The 17,740-nt window shown below is 45.1% G+C and overlaps 1 protein-coding gene across 6 annotated transcripts in view; it reads right to left on the reverse strand.

Annotated features, from left to right (window-relative positions):
- Nucleotides 1-17,740, reverse strand: part of SDK1 (sidekick cell adhesion molecule 1) — a 536,293-nt gene that overhangs the window by 190,435 nt on the left and 328,118 nt on the right. For all 6 annotated transcript variants that reach the window (XM_048493601.1, XM_048493596.1, XM_048493599.1 and 3 more), the window contains 2 exons: nucleotides 8,033-8,116; nucleotides 3,249-3,443 (listed from right to left, as the gene is read on the reverse strand). In XM_048493601.1, the coding sequence (XP_048349558.1) occupies nucleotides 3,249-3,443; nucleotides 8,033-8,116 (279 nt within the window). The remainder of the gene's footprint in view (nucleotides 1-3,248; nucleotides 3,444-8,032; nucleotides 8,117-17,740) is intronic.

Consider the following 17,740-nt stretch of genomic DNA (forward strand, 5'->3'; position numbering starts at 1 on the left):
CTTTTCTTCTCATGTGATCGAAAGTACGACAGCCTCAGTTTAGTCATTTTAGCTTCTAGGGACATTTCAGGCTTGATTTGATCTGTAACCCACTTATTTCATTTTGGTGGTTCATGGTATCTGTAACACTCGCTTCCAACACCCCATTTCAAAGGAATCTACTTTCTTCCTGTCAGTTTTCCTCATTGTCCAGCTTTCATTCTCATACATAATAACAGGGAATACCAAGGCATGAGTTAACGGAATCTTATAAAGGCACCATCTGTGTTCAGAGGTAACCTGGACAGATCTAACCCCACAGCCCAATCAAAATCTAAATGAGATGATGCTACCAACAGGTATTCACCAATCCTGCTCTAGCTAAGAAGAACCGGCTCCCTGCCTAGAGGATGCCATTGATGAAGTTGAAAAAGGTATGAGTGGTATGTAGACCCTTTTGTGTTGCGGCAACAGTCATATCGCTTGTACTTTTACAAGCAACGTTAGAACTTCTGTTTTCCATCTAGCCTGCCTCTGTGAGGTAGGGGAGAGACAGCAAAGCATTCATCCAAATACTGTGCCAACAAAGCACTTCCTAAACAGAAAGGCACTATTGCTCTAGATCTTCTGGATTCAACTCGAGAAGCACCTTAGAGAACAAGAAAAAGAAGGTGCTAGTGGCCTCAAATCTCACTATTCCATCGCAGACCTTCCCGACTACCCTTTGAAAGTATTATTCTAGATACTTCCATGTCACAATTGCACTGTAGGGCTTACAGATTTAAAAGGCATTTCTCTTGCTTTCCTGTTAGAAAAGCACTCAAATCAACTTACCAAATCAATACGAAAGAAACATTAATCATCCAATGTCAAACAAACAAACAAAAAACCCCTCGCACACAAACAATTTCACTAGTCAGAAGATGATATATTTCAGAAAGCGGCAGCAGATATCAGGGTGCCAGGTAAATTACGAGTTCCACAATTGGAGCATTGTGGTGAAAGAGATCGTGGCTGCCGTGGGGTGAGGCTCTGAGGCCGTTGCCTTCTGGAAAGAAGACCACTCAGACCACCATTTTGGCCTATCTTACAGGTTGTTTAAACATCAGCCACCCACAATCAAACAAAAAGGGGGAAACAAACTTTCAAACGACCCTCTGAAGATGCCAGCCACAGATGTAGGCAAAACGTCAGGAGAAAATGCTACTGGAACACGGCCAAACAACCCAGAAAACCCACAATACCCTAGTGCAGGGGTGTCAAACTCACAGCCCTCCAGACGTTCATGAACTACAATTCCCATCAGTCCCTCCCAACATGAGCATTGGCTATACTGACAAGGTCTGATGGGAATTATAGTTCATGAACATCTGGAGGGCTGCGAGTTTGACACCTGTGCCCTAGTGAGTCTGGCCTGAAAGCCTTTGGCAATACTTTAAAATAAAGATTGGTAGTGTGGGAGCTACGTTTCCCTTAAAGGCCTCTTCTTCAGAAACCTGCTAGACTGAGGCTGTGCTGATATGTGAAGTAAATAGGGAGCCCTGCTTCTTAAATTTTTGACTCGACTGACAAGACGCAGGGGGAGATGGACAATGAAGGTTTATTTAACAGAAAGCGAAGTCTTTTTAATAGGGAAATGCTCTGATGTAAAGCAAATAACCTCTGAGGGGAAATGGGGTTCCTTTTTCTGGACAAATTACCTCAGCCCATTCAAGGGTGCTCTTTCCCCACACAGAGCGCTTTTCCACAGAACCGACACGCAGCGGTTGGGAATAAAGGGGACCCTCAAAGGGTGCTTATTTATCACACTGAAATAAGTTTTCTTCCCTAATCTGGCCCCCCAAACTTTATCTAAATACCAAATAAACTGACGCTCCTTTCCACAGCTGCAAAAACCTGCCTGAGATAAAAGTTTTTCTTCACCCTTCTTCAGCTGAGGGGGGGAGGTTGCCCCTGGCCCCGCCCATCCATTGCCTCTGATTGGCTGAGGACTTGCATGAGGACTAATTCACAAGAGAACTTATTTCAGAGGAGAGGAGGGGCTTTGAAGGAAGATTGCCACAGGGGTCTGAAGGAGAGGCGGGGCTTTCAAGAATGATTGCCACAGGGGCCTGGAGGAGAGGCGGACTTTTAAGGATGATTGCCACAGCTATCTGGGGAGAGGCGGTGCTTTTAAGGATGATTGCCACAGAGCCCTGGAGGAGTGGGGGGGCTTTGAAGGATGATTGCCATGGAGGTCTGGAGGAGAGGTGGGGCTTTCAAGAATGATTGCCACAGCAGTCTGGAGGGGAGGGGAGGCTTTTAAGGATGATTGCCACAGGGATCCACTGACCACTTGCGTGGCTCTGGTCCCTGCATCTGACAGCATCTTGGGAAACTGTGCGCAAAGATGGCACAGGCTTCCTAGCCAGGCAATTTTTGTCCGGATTGCCCCCATTTCAAGTCCACCATGCCATTCATTCCTTTGCCTCCTGGAAGGCTCCAATGAGATTTTAAGAGGTTAAAAAAATTATAATTATTATAGTTATTTATTTGATTTAACATCTGGTTCTTTTCCATCAAAACGGACTAGAGCAGGTCACAACATATACAATACAATTACATAAAATGCCATATGAAATAGTAATATATAATGAACAATATGCAGATGGCACAAAAAACCCTTAACCACAGGTAAAGCAATTTACTGCCCTCCTTCCGATTTGATAAAAGATGAAGGAAAAAGTGGAGGCAATTTACTGCCCCCCCCCCCCCACCTGAACTCTCTCAGCTCAGAGAGGCAGGAAATGACAAACCACCTCTGTCCATCTCTTGCCTTGAAAACCTTCCAGGGGTCATAAGTCAACTATGACTCGATGGTGCCACCACCACAGATCCCTGAAGAAGAGGAGGAGTTTGGATTTATACCCTGCTTTTCTCTCCTGTTAGGAGTCTCAAAGTGGCTTACAGACTCCTTTTCCTTCCTCTCCCCACCTTATGAGGTAGGTGAGCCACAGGGAGTACTAAAAGTACTGTGATGGACCCAAGGTCACCAGGAAGACTTCAGGAGCAGGGGGACAAATCCAGTTCACCAGATAAGGGTCCCCTGCTCATGTGGAGGAGTGGGGAATCAAACCCAGTTCTCCAGATTAGAGTCCACCTGCTCTCAACCAGTACACCACGCTGGTATCATTTGCCATTCTTAGTGTAACGGTGGGTGGTATCCCAGAATACCCCTTTCTCCCTTCTCCCCTTTCCTCTAACATTGTGTTATAGTGGTCCAGACTTACTGGTAACATCGAGGAAGGTATAGCTGAGAATCTCTCCAGCTTCATTCTTTGCGACACACTGAAAGATTCCAGAATCATCAGGCTGTAGCTGCTGGATCTGAAGACTCCCGTTGGCCAAGGTTTTGTAACGAGGATTCAGTAGTCTGAGAACGGGGACAGCGTCCTTGTACCATACCAGAGAAGGAAGCGGGACCCCTGCAAATCAAAGACAGACAGAATTTCCTTAGGAGCCACACACGGCTGCTTGCTTATTTCCCATCTTTTCTTGAAACGTGTTCCTCATTTCATAATCACTGTGGATTATACTGGCAGGTTGTGATGAGAATACGTTTCAGAAAGCAAATGCGCTCCGCAGTCACACCATTCTTGGTCATCCTACAGAAAATGTTAAATAAGGAAATATGAATGTTGCCAAAGCATTTCTCCGGCTCTCTTCAGATCACCAGTCATTGTTTGAGGAGGCTCCCTCCTCAACCTAGTGAGCCAGCTCTGGGCACTCTGACACACGAACTTGAATGGCTTCCCCATTCATCTTAGTCAAGGACACCAATTCAAGTGCACATTCCTAAGCAAAAGAACATAAGAAAGAGCCTGCTGGATCTGACCAGAGTCCATCTAATCCAGCACTCTGCTACTCGAAGAGGCCCACCAGATTCCTTTGGGAGCTCACAGGCAGGAGGTGAAAGCAATGGCCTTCTGCTGCTGCTGTTCCTGAGCACCTGGTCTGCTAAGGCATTTGCAATCTGAGATCAAGAAGGATCAAGATTGGTAGCCATAGATTGACTTCTCCTCCATAAATCTGTCCAAGCCCTTTTTAAAGCTATCCAGGTTAGTGTCCATCACCACCTCCTGTGGCAGCATAAGCTAAACACCAATCACATGTTGCGTGAAGAAGCGTTTCCTTTTAATAGTCCTAATTCTTCCCCCCAGCATTTTCAGTGAATGCCCCCTGGTTCTAGTATTGTGAGAAAGAGAGAAAAATTTTTCTCTGTCAGCATTTTCTACCCTGTGCATAATTTTAGAGACTTCAATCATGTCCCCCCTCAGACGTCTCCTCTTCAAACTAAAGAGTCCCAAACACTGCAGCCTCTCCTCATAAGGAAAGTGCTGCCAGCATAGTTGCTTTCTCCATGACAATGAATTGCAATCACTGCTTGCCCTCTCTGAACCAACCCAGACCTCAACTGAGTAGTCTTCAAAATACTTCCAGGAGCAAGCCTGCACTTTACAGCACTGTAGGTACAGAATCCACCTCTCTATCGTGAGCTTCGTCAGTCAATTTAGCCTGTCACGCTAGATCACATCAAAAAGTTACATCTCGTCAGGCAACTCCAAAATGTAAACATTAACATCTGTAATGACCTGCAATTTTCCCCACCCTCAAGTACAGAAAGAATGCAACGTTATTTCCCTAGAGAATATGCATACAAATGCAAAAACATTTTTTAAATGGACAGAGGAGAGTGTTTGGCCATCAAATTATATTTCTGTACAAGGCTGCAATAATCAATTCTTGAAATCATATTCGAAGCTGGTTTCTATTTTGCAAGGAGAATAATGCTATGTATAGCCTAAGAGAATCATCTTTTGTGCACAACACGTGCTTGTTTGACACAAAATAGGCACAATGCACTGCTGTGAAATGCACACAATTCCAATTTCATACCAGCAGCCCATCTACAGAATCTGTGTACATGTCTCATTGTCACAATTCTCAGGGCAAATGTTCTTTCGTCTCTCAAAATCCCCCTGGGCAAACACAAATTACCACCAAGTAATGAGGAAACAGATGATGCAAAAATGGAATAGTCCTCCAGACAGGGGACGCTGGAAATGGTTTGAAGCTTAAATAACAATGCTCCCATTATATTTGATAAGAAAAACAATGCAGCAGACAAACAAATACACACAAAAAACACCCTGGCAGTCTGTGTTATTTTCCAAATCCCCTCTGACCGTTTAAAGATGTTGGCAATTATTTTAATCATATTATCACTGGTTGAGGTATCTTTACAACTCTAACTAACCTGAAAAACTGGATATGTTATTTAGATTGCTCTATATTTAGAGAGCATTGAACAGAGGAACTGTGCTCCAGTTATTGTGAAATATAACTGGATTCCATAGAAGATGAAGAAGAGTTTGGATTTATATCCCCCCTTTCCCTCCTGTAAGGAGACTCAAGGTGGCTTACAAGCTCCTTTCCCTTCACCTCTGCCACAACAAACACCCTGTGAGGTGGGTGCGGCTGAGAGAGCTCCATAGTGCTATGACTAGCCCAAGGTCACCCAGCTGGGGTGTGTTGGGAGTACACAGGCTAATCTGAATTCCCCAGGTAAGCCTCCACAGCTCAGGCGGCAGAGCAGGGAATCAAACCTGGTTCCTCCAGATTAAAGTACACCTGCTCTTAACCACTACGCCACTGTTGCTGCATAGGCAACAATCTCCGTGGGATGCCATGACACCCACCAGGATGGTTCCTGGCACTTTGTTGCCCCAAGTGTGACACCCCATCTGCTCCTGGGCCGGCTGGTCAGCTCTGCATCAACACCACAGAGGTCTAGCTTAGATCCAGCTAGCAATGTCACAGATCCAGGAGAGGATGCCAATCACGTGCCGTGCGGATGATGTCTGGGAGCAACCCAAACCCTGTGGGGCATCAGTTCTCTCTGCATTGGCACTGCCCTGTTCAGGTTCACGCTTTTTATCTTACACAAGTACTTTTTTTTGGTGAATTCATTTGTTGAGCTATCCTAAAGCTATACGATCCAAATAATAAGCATTGGGCACGCGGATTATTCTAAAGAAAAATATGTGGTGTCATAAGTACTTGAAACCGCCACTGAGAGAAGTGAAAAATAGAATTTGCTACCAAGGAGCTGAAGTTCCATTTACAGCAAAGTCCTTACAAGTTGTAAATGTATTTATAGTTAATCGTGTTCTGCTGAGTAAATTTAATTTTTGTCTCTCGTACTCACAGAGCACAAAGACGGCGTAAGTGGATTTTGTGCCAAAGAAACCCACTGGAAAGGTAAAAAATGAAAGCGTCCTGAGTGTTTATGGTCAGGAGGTCACACAGTAGCTGTGTTAAGTTCCCAGGGTTATTTGCCAACCCCTGGGTTGGCATTCTATGATGGAATGAATCATTCAAGGGTGGTGGTCTCTGGCCCCCTTCAGATAACTGCAGACGTGGTTTTGTCTCTAGAATTTTCGGTCTTAGTGAGTACACTTTAGATAATCCAGTTGCATGCATTGATCTCTGTAAGAACAAGCTATGACCCACAAAGTTCCAAACACTTATTCTTAGAGGAAATCCATAAGTTATTGGATCTTCTCACATGCTATACTGCAGGTATGCAAGCAGTTTGGGTTCACTGTGACCAATTCAGCTTCTCTTAGTCCCGCTGGGTGGGAGAAAAGCAATCTTTTAAATCAAACAAATAAGTCTACCTACTACCTACAGGAGGCGGCTGAGGGGGGATATGATTGAAGTCTATAAAATTATGCATGGGGTAGAAAATGTTGACAGAGAGAACTTTTTCTCTCTTTCTCACAATACTAGAACCAGGGGGCATTCATTGAAAATGCTGGGGGGAAGATTTAGGACTAATAAAAGGAAACACTTCTTCACGCAACGTGTGATTGGTGTTTGGAATATGCTGCCACAGGAGGTGGTGATGGCCACTAACCTGGATAGCTTTAAAAGGGGCTTGGACAGATTTATGGAGGAGAAGCTCGATTTATGGCTGCACCAATCTCTTGATCCTCTTTGATCTGAGTATTTGCAAAATGCTCTTAACAGTTGAACCAGGTGCTTGGGAGCAAACAGCCGCATGAAGGCCGGCCAATTGCTTTCATACATCACTGCAAAATGTGAGCTCCCAAAGGCACCTGGTGGGCCACTGCGAGTAGCAGAGAGCTGGACTAGATGGACTTTGGTCTGATCCAGCTGGCTTGTTCTTATGTTCTTATGTTCTTATGTTCTTATTGTGCCCAAAAACCCATGGAATTTTTTAAAGCTTCACTTAACAATAGTGTGAGCTGGCTGTCAGATTGCAAATGTCAACATATCTTCTTCCAAGTAGCGCCTATTAACCAGTGGATTTACTCTACAATCAATGGCAATTTCCAAAGTCTGCTTACACTGCTTACACTGTCATTTCATATGTTACACAGAGCAAACCTGGGCTTGCCCCCAGACTGTGATGGACTCACTTTGTCTCGGTTTCACTCTCTAAACACTGGATCGCCTGTTGTAGTTTTTAATTAGGATACAACTGGACGGCGCCTCCGTGCTTCCGTGGAATTAGGTCTGGAAAAGGCACTTCATTCTAAGTGGAATTATAAATATTTTGGCTGCTCTGGCCACGTTCAAAGGCCTTCCAATTAAGATCTGCGTGACAGAGCTTCACCACGGATGTCTTTGCTACGCTTGAAAATCATCTGCGGCTGACATTTCCCCTCTCACTGTTAAAGCTCCATAATTTTGAGAAACAAGAAGCTTTAACTGTTGCAATTATTGATTGTTTCTCCACGTCCCAAGTTATGGGTCCCAGAGCCACCGTTTCATTCTCGTTAATTCGCTCAGCTCCGGCCGCTAATCCTATTTGGCTGACTGCATTTCTCCAGTGTGTCTTTTTCAGGCCAGAAGCGGGCACGAGAGGGAGACCTTTTGCCTGGAAGACAAGCATATTCCAGGTTTTTTCTGACCATGCTCCTCATGCGTAGCAACTTCTCATTATCCTCCCAAAAAAACCATGATGCCTTATAAACTCCAGACTTACCCATCACCTGGCACAGGATCTCCACCGTCTTCTCCACTTCAGCCACAATTCGGCTTTCTGGTTCAGCAGTAAAATAGGGTGGCTCTTAAGAAAAGACAGATAAGGAGGGTCACTGAAAGAATAAATACCTATATCACAAATAGCAGGCCACCTTCTGGGTCTTTTGGGGGCTGAGATCTACAAGGAGATCCTTGTTAACTTCAGTGGAGGGACCCAAACTCTTATCATTCTTCACATGACCCCTGAAGACCTTGCACTGAATAAAAATGAATTGGGCAGGGAATCTGGCGTGTAGACTTGGGATGAATGTATTTAATACAACCCACCACAAGTGGCTTCCTTTGACTTCTGTTCTGAGTTTACAGTTTCTTTTAAGTGATAGCCTCATAAAGCAACCTCCACAATTATACGCGATGATGAATATGAATTTCAAAGAGCACTGAGTGACTGCCAATTTAGATTTAGGGTTTTATGCAGGAAATTAACATCAGAGCAGAGGCCGCTTTTCATTTTACAGGCGCAAACCACAGAATATTTTAATCCTCGACTTGGAAGGACCATCCTGGGAGGTCCATAAAGATTTTTTATTTACAGCTCCCCATTTTATACTTCCGTATCTATACACCGTCTGATGAAGCTTGGGGCATAAAACCCGCAACAGCATGAAAATAAATCTGTGCCAGAGGATATAAACCAGCAGTTTTAATAAGAAACTTAACCAGACTTTATTTTTTGAACCTGGAAATACATTTGACATCACTTTATTTGTAAGCAGGAGATTCCAAGTAAACAATGTAATCTAGGTCATTAGACTGAGTTTGGGAAAACAGTTCTCTTGGCCTGGGGACTACCCTTGCTGGGTCACCGTGACTCCAATTCAGAGACGTATCTAGGTAAAATGTAGTCCAGTGCAAAATCTGAGTTTTCTGTCCCCCATACCACGACCAAATGACTTTTCTTGCACCGGGGGGGGGGGGGGGGGGAGGAGGAGGGGTGTGGGGGTGATTTTCCACCCCCATGTGACTAAATGGCTGCAGCCCAGGGACATTTGACCCCATATGTCCCCCTGGGCAGTACGCCCCTGCTCCAAGTGAAGTTAGACACTCTACACAAGCCAATATGAGTCTCTGGCCCTCACCTTTGGCCTGTTCTTCCTACCACCACAAGGAAATGGGACAAAGACCTCATCTAGTGCCACATTAATCCCCCTGTTCCACTCTGACTGGAACTGAACCTGGGATCACCAGCAGTTCCTTCTATCTGGTTTTTTTAAGGCATGAGATCTATTCACAGACCTCCTGTTGTCACATCAGGCGAATCCCCGAGTTGGTTCAATAACATCTTGTATCTTTTAACACAACAGTAGCTACCCATCAATTGAACAGCAAGCATGACCAACTTTTTATCGTTCAGGCTAAGAAAAAAAAGCAACTAGAGCTTTGCAAAAGGTAACGCGCAGACATCGTACAGTTCAAAGTTATTTCACTGATGTTGATGCCACAACCAGTCAAATTCCTCACTCATCTCTTTTCTAGCAGAGCGGTGTACTCTTGGGGCTGGCTCAACTGGGCAGGGTTTACCCTTGCTGATGATCCCCTCAAACCACAGATGGTTTGAGGGGATCATCAAAAAGGGTAAACCCAGTTGCTGCACAGCTGCTAAAGCCAATCAGGATGGCCCACATTCCTTCACCATCTGCCTTTATAGAGAAAACTCGGGGAAACGCTTTCAGCCACAGACAACCTTGAAAAGCAATCTGAACAGCCACTAGTTCTGACCAAACAATTCATTGTGAACTATACTCTCATGAGCCTTCTTGCCCCAGAATACCGTGTGTGCTTTGCAAACATTAAAACATTCTCGGCATTCATTTTTCTTTGCTACAGAGGAAGCCAAATCTCTAGAACATTAACCTGCAGAGTGAAATGAATCAACTTGGGTCCGTGCAGGATTTATAGCTTTTTAATAATACACATGTCCAGACATTATTGATCTTCAATACTTAAATAGATGACGGTTATTAAACACAGTTGTATATGTGTGAGCTGTGCATGAAGTGATGTATTTATGGCGGGGGTGGGGTGGGTGGGACGGGACCATGAAGAGCTAGAAATGATTGAAAAGTCAAGTTGGACTCATTCTAATTGCTTCGTTTGGCTTTTCGTCTGAAAAAGCACCAAGGTTGTGTCATCCACACTCAAACAAAACAGCACGAGGGTGGCTTTAAACTGTTCAGTTGGCTGGATGCTCACACACAGAGAAACCCAAAAGATACTCCCAATGGGTTTGGTTTGTGGTTCAGTGGCAGAGCATCCACTTTGTAGGCAGAAGGTCCCAAATTTGATCCCCAGTATCTCCAGTGAAAAGGATCCAGGATCAGGTGATGTTCTTCAGGTTATCCGTGAGAGTCGCGGCCAGCCAGGGGAGTCAACAATGACCTTAACGGATCAATGATAATACTAGGGATGTCAGCCTCTGGGGTGGACTTGAGGATCCCCTGGAATTACACCTCATCTACGGAACACAGTGATCATGTTTCCTGGAGAATATGGATGCATTGGAGGGTAGCCTCCATGGTATTGTACCCCACTGAGGTTCTACCCTCTAGACTCTACCGTCTAAGCTCCAGGAGTTTCCCAATCTGGATCTGGCAATTCTACCCCCCTGCCCCCATATCCTGCTGGTGGCCAGACAAGATCTTGCAACTCCAGATCTTACTCAGAAAAAGGCAGGTTTATGTATGTTCACTTCATGGATCCACAAAGCAGGAGGCCACAGAGGTGTGTGCTTATATAGTGCAATGGCCATAAAGCTAGAAAAAATATCAGGGCACAAAAAGCTTTGACACAACCGGCACTTTTTAACAGGGGGTAGAATTCCTAATGCAGCGGACCACCAAGGAAGAGGCAAGAAGGGGGGCAGACGAAGGGCATGATCTGTGGGTTGGGCTTCTGCCAGGCTACCTGAAGCAACGCACAAACCATCCACACTTCACTTCAAAAGGTCACAGGTTTCATTCTCACACCACAAGGACTATCTAGTACAGCATGACAATGGGGGGAACTGGGTCTGATCAATGAAAAAGAAAGTTTCCAGGTTAACCAGTCCAAGAACCACGTTACACACGAAGCAGTGGCTATTTGATTTCAAACCAATGTAATATAATTCAAGCAAAATTGTTATATCTTAGTTTCTGTAATATGTTCTGGCTTTCTACAGTTGGAAGATTGTAGAAAGAAAGTAATTTGTGTATATATGTTCTCAGATCATGTCGATAAAATCACAAAAGGTGTTACAAGGCCTTTTGAACTAGTACCACTCTACATTTCAGAAAGCATTCAGAGGTCCGCTGGGATCCCTGTGCCATTTCCTTTAACTAAGCGAAGAGCATCTGTTGTTCAGTGCTGATTGTCTGCTATTAAAAAGAAAGGCGCAAGTCCAAATGGGTGACCTGGCATGCAATAAGAGCCTGCCAGATCCCATTACCTGCCCCGCGAGGCATCTGTTTTACACTGACGATGCCTTAAACCCGACCAAATGCTCTCCTGAAAGGCCATTATAATTCCCCCCTCCATACCACGTATACAAAAGACACGAAATGAGGGCAGTTAGATATTACACTACAGGAGGATCCGAAATAACCCAGATCGCAGCCGATGATCATAACGTTCGAGTTTTGGCCGGGTGGCACCACTACAACACCCTGAAGGATTAAATTATACACGCCGACAGCGACATGGCGCAGAAGCCACCAGGATGGCAGCGGTGGTTTTATGAGACCAGGACAAGCAGCTTAACATTTAATTAGCTCAATCGCTGAAGTTAAGAGCAGACAAGATTTATTAGGTTAAAATTACACAGGGTCAATAGGAGCTGAGCTACCTTGCATCTCAGCCTGGGCACCAGGTGGCCCTTTCTGAATTAGAGCATCAGCTCACAAAGCATCGTGTGCTGGTACAGAGGTCAAAGTATCGACATGGATGCTGGACTGATTTAAGCCACATGTCTTAAAGTCACGGGTTCACGGAGCCCCGCTTCCTACTCCCAAACCGCTACAGAGTTGACACTTTGGGCTGCCTTTGCAAAGAGCCTGCTGCCAGCTGCATAGGGTGAGTGAGAGGATGTACATAAAGAGGATGCCTCTCCTTGCATTCATGCACAAATCATCAGCACTACGGTGAGGCAAGGTCACTCCGCGATGGAGAGGACTCCTCCATAGCCCAGACCTTTGACTTCACCTGCCCTATGTTACAGCCTCTGCCGATTGGCTTGCATTTCCTGTCGCCAGTTTCCTTGATCTGCTGGTACCGACAGGATAATTCTGCCCCCTCTACCTGTCATGCGATCCAGATGCCGCATGATTCCCTGCCACGTGGTTGCACTTCAGGGGATCCCATGCTCTGCAGGGATCATGGATCAAGAAAAGTGAAAGATTGCTGATCTAAAGGTTTCAAAGAAGTAATGCGGAAAGAAAAAAAAATGGTTGCATGCCAATAAGTAGGTCTAATATTTGTGCAAAAGCAGCCTTCTTTGAAATTTCTGGGAAGCCACCAAATGCACACACACAAACATATGTGTGCATGTGTGTATGAGAGGTCTACAGATTGTGTGACAAAATGCTGTTCACATTTTATTCAAAAGCAATGAGGCAAATGGCACAGAATTTCACCTCTGGGAGAACATCTTACAAAGGGCAGGTGGCTTGAGGTCTATAGAATATTCTCTCCATGCTCAAAAGTGACCATTCTATATATAACTGTAGACCTTTTCCTAACTCCCAACACTGCAGGGCAACAACCCTCCTTGATAAATTACCGTTAATCTCAGCCTCCAGCAAAGGGCAGCCCTACGCATTATCTTTATATACGAGTTCTCGTGTGTGTCCTTAATAGCCTGCTTCTCAAAAATGCGGCCCTGCTTGAATCGAACACAGCTTCTGTCCACAGGGTCAGATCAAAGACATGCACCGTACGACTCATTCCAGCGTTTTCACTTTATGGCTCAACCAGTTTCCAACTGAAGATCCAAAACGGAAAAAAAAAAGTGTTGTTCTGTGGACCAAGCTACGCCTGGAGTCAAGATGCCTCAACAGACCCCATAACTACCAAGGACAGATTTTCAATTAGTCGATTCCTTACTGTAAACTAGAAAGGTGATTCAGGCAAGTGTATTCAAAGAGAAATAATAGAAACATAGAGCTAGAAGGGACCCTGCACAATGCAGGAAATTCACGGCAACTCCTCCACACCCTCTGTTACCCCTACTCCATGCCCAGAGGAAGCAGGGAAAGCCTCCTGGATTGCTGGGCCAATCTGGCTTGGAAGAAAATTCCTTCCTGGCCCCAAAGTGGCAATTGGCATTAGCCGGGGCTTGTAAGAAAGGCCAATGGGAGCCAAGCGCTGACACCTCTTCCTACCCTCCTTCTCAAGATCTACTTAAATTCACAAAATCAACACTGCCGTTAGGTGGCCATCCAGCCTCTGGTTCAAAATTTTTAAAGAAAGGGGGCCCACCGCCTCCTGAGGAAGCCTCTGCCACTTGGGAATTGCTCCAACTGCAGGAAGTTCTTCCTACTTAGCTGAAAACTCTTTGGATGTAATTTCAACCCATTAGTTCTGGTCCAACCTTTTGAGGCAGCAGACAACAACTCTGCTCCATCCTCTATATGACTGCCCTTCAAATCCTCTCAGTTGTCTCTTCTCCAGGCTAAACATCCTTTCCTCACCAGACATGGTGTCCAGAGTCATCACCAACTTTGTTGCCCTCCTTGGGGCACGGTTCAGCTTGTCAACATCTTTCTTAAACTGTGGTGCCCAAAACTGATCACGGTACTGTAAGCGCGGTTTAACCAGAACAGAATAAAGTGGCACTATCACTTCACATGATCTGGACACTTTAGTTCTGCAGATGCAGCCCAAAATTGCCTTTGTTACCATATCACACTGCTGGCTCATGTTCAGTGCACCGTCTCGAAGACCCCAGATCTTTCTGGAATGTGCTGCTATCAAGACAAGCCTCCCCCATCCTCTGATTATAGCATTTGATTTTCTTACCTAAATGCAGAAATTTACATTCATCTCTGCTGAAATTCATTTTTAGCCCAATTTTCCAGCCTGCCAAGATCACACCGCATCTTGATTCTGTCTTCTACTTTGTTTCCTGCCCTCCCAAACATCTTCATATTTAATAAGCATCCTCTCTAGCCCGTCATGCAAGTCATTTATAAAGACGTTGAACAAGACAGGGCCCAGGACGGATCTCTCAGGCACTCCACTTGTCATTCTCCCCCAGGGGGATAAGGAACCATTAACAAGCACTCTTTGGGTGTGATCTGTCAACCAGTTACATGTCAACTTAACAGTTGCAGGATCCAAAATACTTAGTTTAAATTAGAAATTAATTCTAACGCACAGCGTTTCCTCGCTATATTGGGAGGATTTTAAATAACCTGGAAAGAGTTCTGAAAGCTCCTAAGGTAGTAAAAACAAACCTCAATACCAATAGTTGGAGGTACCGGATGTTGAAGGGATTCGAGGGCCATAAATTGTACCAGCAGGCCTCTCTCTCCTCTTTTCCTCCTCCCTCTATTGTATGTATCATTGATGTTAGCCCTTTTTCTTAGACTGATATGCCAACCTGTCTTTGTGCTGAAAGGAAAACTTTCCTACAGCACCGTTCCTCACAAAAAGGCAGAGTGTCCCTTGACAAAAACACTCTTTTTAAAAGAGAGTTGGGAAAGGTGAATTTTGCCCCGTGGTGTTTGTCTGGGTTCCCACTATGTCATTGTCCCTGTCAAGCGGTCAACAGCAATGAAGCATTACAGCGCCCCGCTCAATTGCCTTTCCCCACAAGGCCATCCTGCCCTGATGTCTTTGTATATGGGTCGTTTTCTTTCCTCCTTTGTCCCGCTTTTATTTTCAGCCGCGGCCTCCGCTTGAAAACCACAATTGCTCGTTTTATGGAGTGGCAGGGTTTCATAAACTCCTGCTGCAATGGCCGTGCAAAAATAACTATTTAGAGTCATTATATTAAGGGATTTGTGAGGTGGGTGGAGGTTTTTTCTTTAAATTAGTCTCCTGGTTTTCAAATGAGCTAGATAGCGGCACTTGATCTTCAGAGCTGAACAAACGTGGTCTTCTCTAATCTGCAGCAAATCTTCCCCAAACCGATGCCATGCAAGCTCAGAAACACGCTGCCCTTTCCAAAATTTATAACAACCGCAGCTAATAAAAACCAGAGCTTGGAACCACCTCGGTTTATCTTTGCTGGAATTACATGAAGACATCCCGGGGAAGGCTCTGCCACGCTCCCCAGTGCAACTACTGGTTAGTAACACAGTGAAGATAGCTGGGCCTCTTGATGCATCGCTGGTAAGGCTTCCTAAATATTCAGATAAACTTGTTATGGGAGTTTCTGGCTCATAGGACTCAAGTGTGCTAGTAGATGTGTGTGTGGTTTTGTTTTAGGGGGAAGACATGACGCAGAGGTTGAACATCATCTTGGCTTGCAGAGGGGCCCAGGTTCTAACCTCAGCTTCTCCAGTTAAAAGGATCAGGTAGAAGGTGACATAAAAGACCTTTAACTGAATCCTTGGACTACCACTGCCAGCCAGCATAAAAAAGGCTATACATGATGGACCAGACTGCATATAAAGCAGCTTTGTCCATACGGAAATGAAAGGGTGGTATTTAATACTGCTAAGGCCAACGGCCTTCACACTACAGACATGATATTCATGCAGCAAGGAACAGATTGTGAGCTGGCGTGGCTGAACTGGTCACCGCATATCACATCATGCTGCTTAATGAAGTTGAACCAGCATAATCAGTACTTGGAGGAGAAGTCGGTCTATGGCTCCCCATCTTGATCTTCCTTGATCTGAGACTACAAAGGCCTTAGCAGACCAGGTGCTCGGGGAAGCAGCAGCAGCAGAACGCCACTGCTTTCACATCCTGCACATGAGTTCCCCAAGGCACCTGGTGAGCCACTGAGAGTAGCAGAGTGCTGGACTAGATGGACTCTGGTCTGATCCAGCAGGCTCATTCTTATGTTCTTACTAAGGCTATTCAACAAGTTTTAGGTGAACCTCTTATGAACCTCAACACATTAAGTATTTTTGAAGGCTTTCATGGATGGAATCAACTGGCTGTTGTGAGTTTTTTGGGCTGTGGTCAGGTAACTTTAGCTCCTAACATTTCACCCGCATCTATGGCTGGCATGCCTCTATGATATGCCTCTAAAGATGCCAGCCATAGACATGGGTGAAGTGTCAGAAGTTAAAACTACCAGACCATGGTCACACAGCCAGGGAAAACCACACCTGTTAGACATCAAGTACTCATTTGTGTTTTTCTTCTATGTGAGCTATAGCCCCTGCCCTTCATGTCAGAGGATGTGGTCATCTGATCTGCCGTGTGCACCAAAAGAAGAAACAGCTATCGCTAAACATCCCATTTGCTATTTGACTCCTTCCCTTCTTTGTGAAATCCCCAGCAATAAGGAATGTGTGACGTCTCTGCAATTTAAGGCAATGGCCAAGCATCTAATCAGCAAATGATGCCATATGTTCTGGATATTCCGTCTAAAGCTCAGTGGTTCCAGTAGGTTGCTGAGATATGATTTGCCATTGCAAAATCCACTTCATCTCTCCCTGTCTTGCCCATCCTGTCTATTCTTCGCCTCTTTAAAACTGTCGTTTCCACCAAGAGGTTTTCTGCGCTTGTTGAAATCGCTGTCCTGGATACATTCTCCCACTTCTTACAGAAAGGGTCCTCGTAAGCATCCAAGCCGTTTTTGTGTAAAGCTTCAAAGCTCTCAACCACAAACGTCTACACTTCAGTTTCTGATAGATTTTCAGCACCTAAAAAGAAAAATTCACACATGGCTCCGTCACCTTTTCAGAAAAATCCTGTTTATGTGTACATGGCAGGATTTAGGGGACCTGCTGTTTTTGTTTAAAAATAAATCCTCCTCCTGTACCAGGACCAGGGAAATGACAGAGGAAAAACTCCTCGCGCTTCCATGCATCTTGCCTGAACAGGCATTCTTCTGTTGAGAGCCAGCGTGGTGTAGTGGTTAACAGCAGGTGCGCTCTAATCTGGAGAACCGGGTTTGATTCCCCACTCTGCCACTTGAGCTGTGGAGGCTTAACTGGGGAACCAGATTAGCCTGTGCACTCCAACACATGCCAGCCGGGTGACCTTGGGCTAATCACAGTTCTTCGGAACTCTTTCAGCCCCACCTATCTCACAAGGTGTCTGTTGAGTCTCCTTACAGGAGAGAAGGGGGGGGGGGTATAAATCCAAACTTTTCTTCTTCTTTAAAATGGTGACCCTTCTTCTCCTCTGTCTGCAGATAGCAGGATCCCACACAAGAATGGGGCAATCAGTGGTGGGATTCAGCAGGTTCGCACCACTTCGGCAGAACCGGTTGTTAAAACGGTGCTTGTAAACAATCAGTTGTTAAATTATTTGAATCCCACCACTGGGGGACATGCCTTAAGATTTTGTCTCAACTGGAATGCTGGGTGAAGCAGTTATGGCATCTTACCCTTCACTGGCCTTTAAACAGAAAGGATTTCTCCTACCTTAAAATTCAAAACAAGAGAGATCCCAGTTAGCCCCTCGTGCAGTGCAAGGCCTCTTCTCCACTAATTCCCCCAACTAAAAGGGAACAGACCAGACCAATTTGGGTAACAGCCCTGCATAG

Source organism: Sphaerodactylus townsendi, linkage group LG04, assembly GCF_021028975.2.
Source record: "Sphaerodactylus townsendi isolate TG3544 linkage group LG04, MPM_Stown_v2.3, whole genome shotgun sequence".
Lineage (NCBI taxonomy): Eukaryota > Metazoa > Chordata > Lepidosauria > Squamata > Sphaerodactylidae > Sphaerodactylus > Sphaerodactylus townsendi.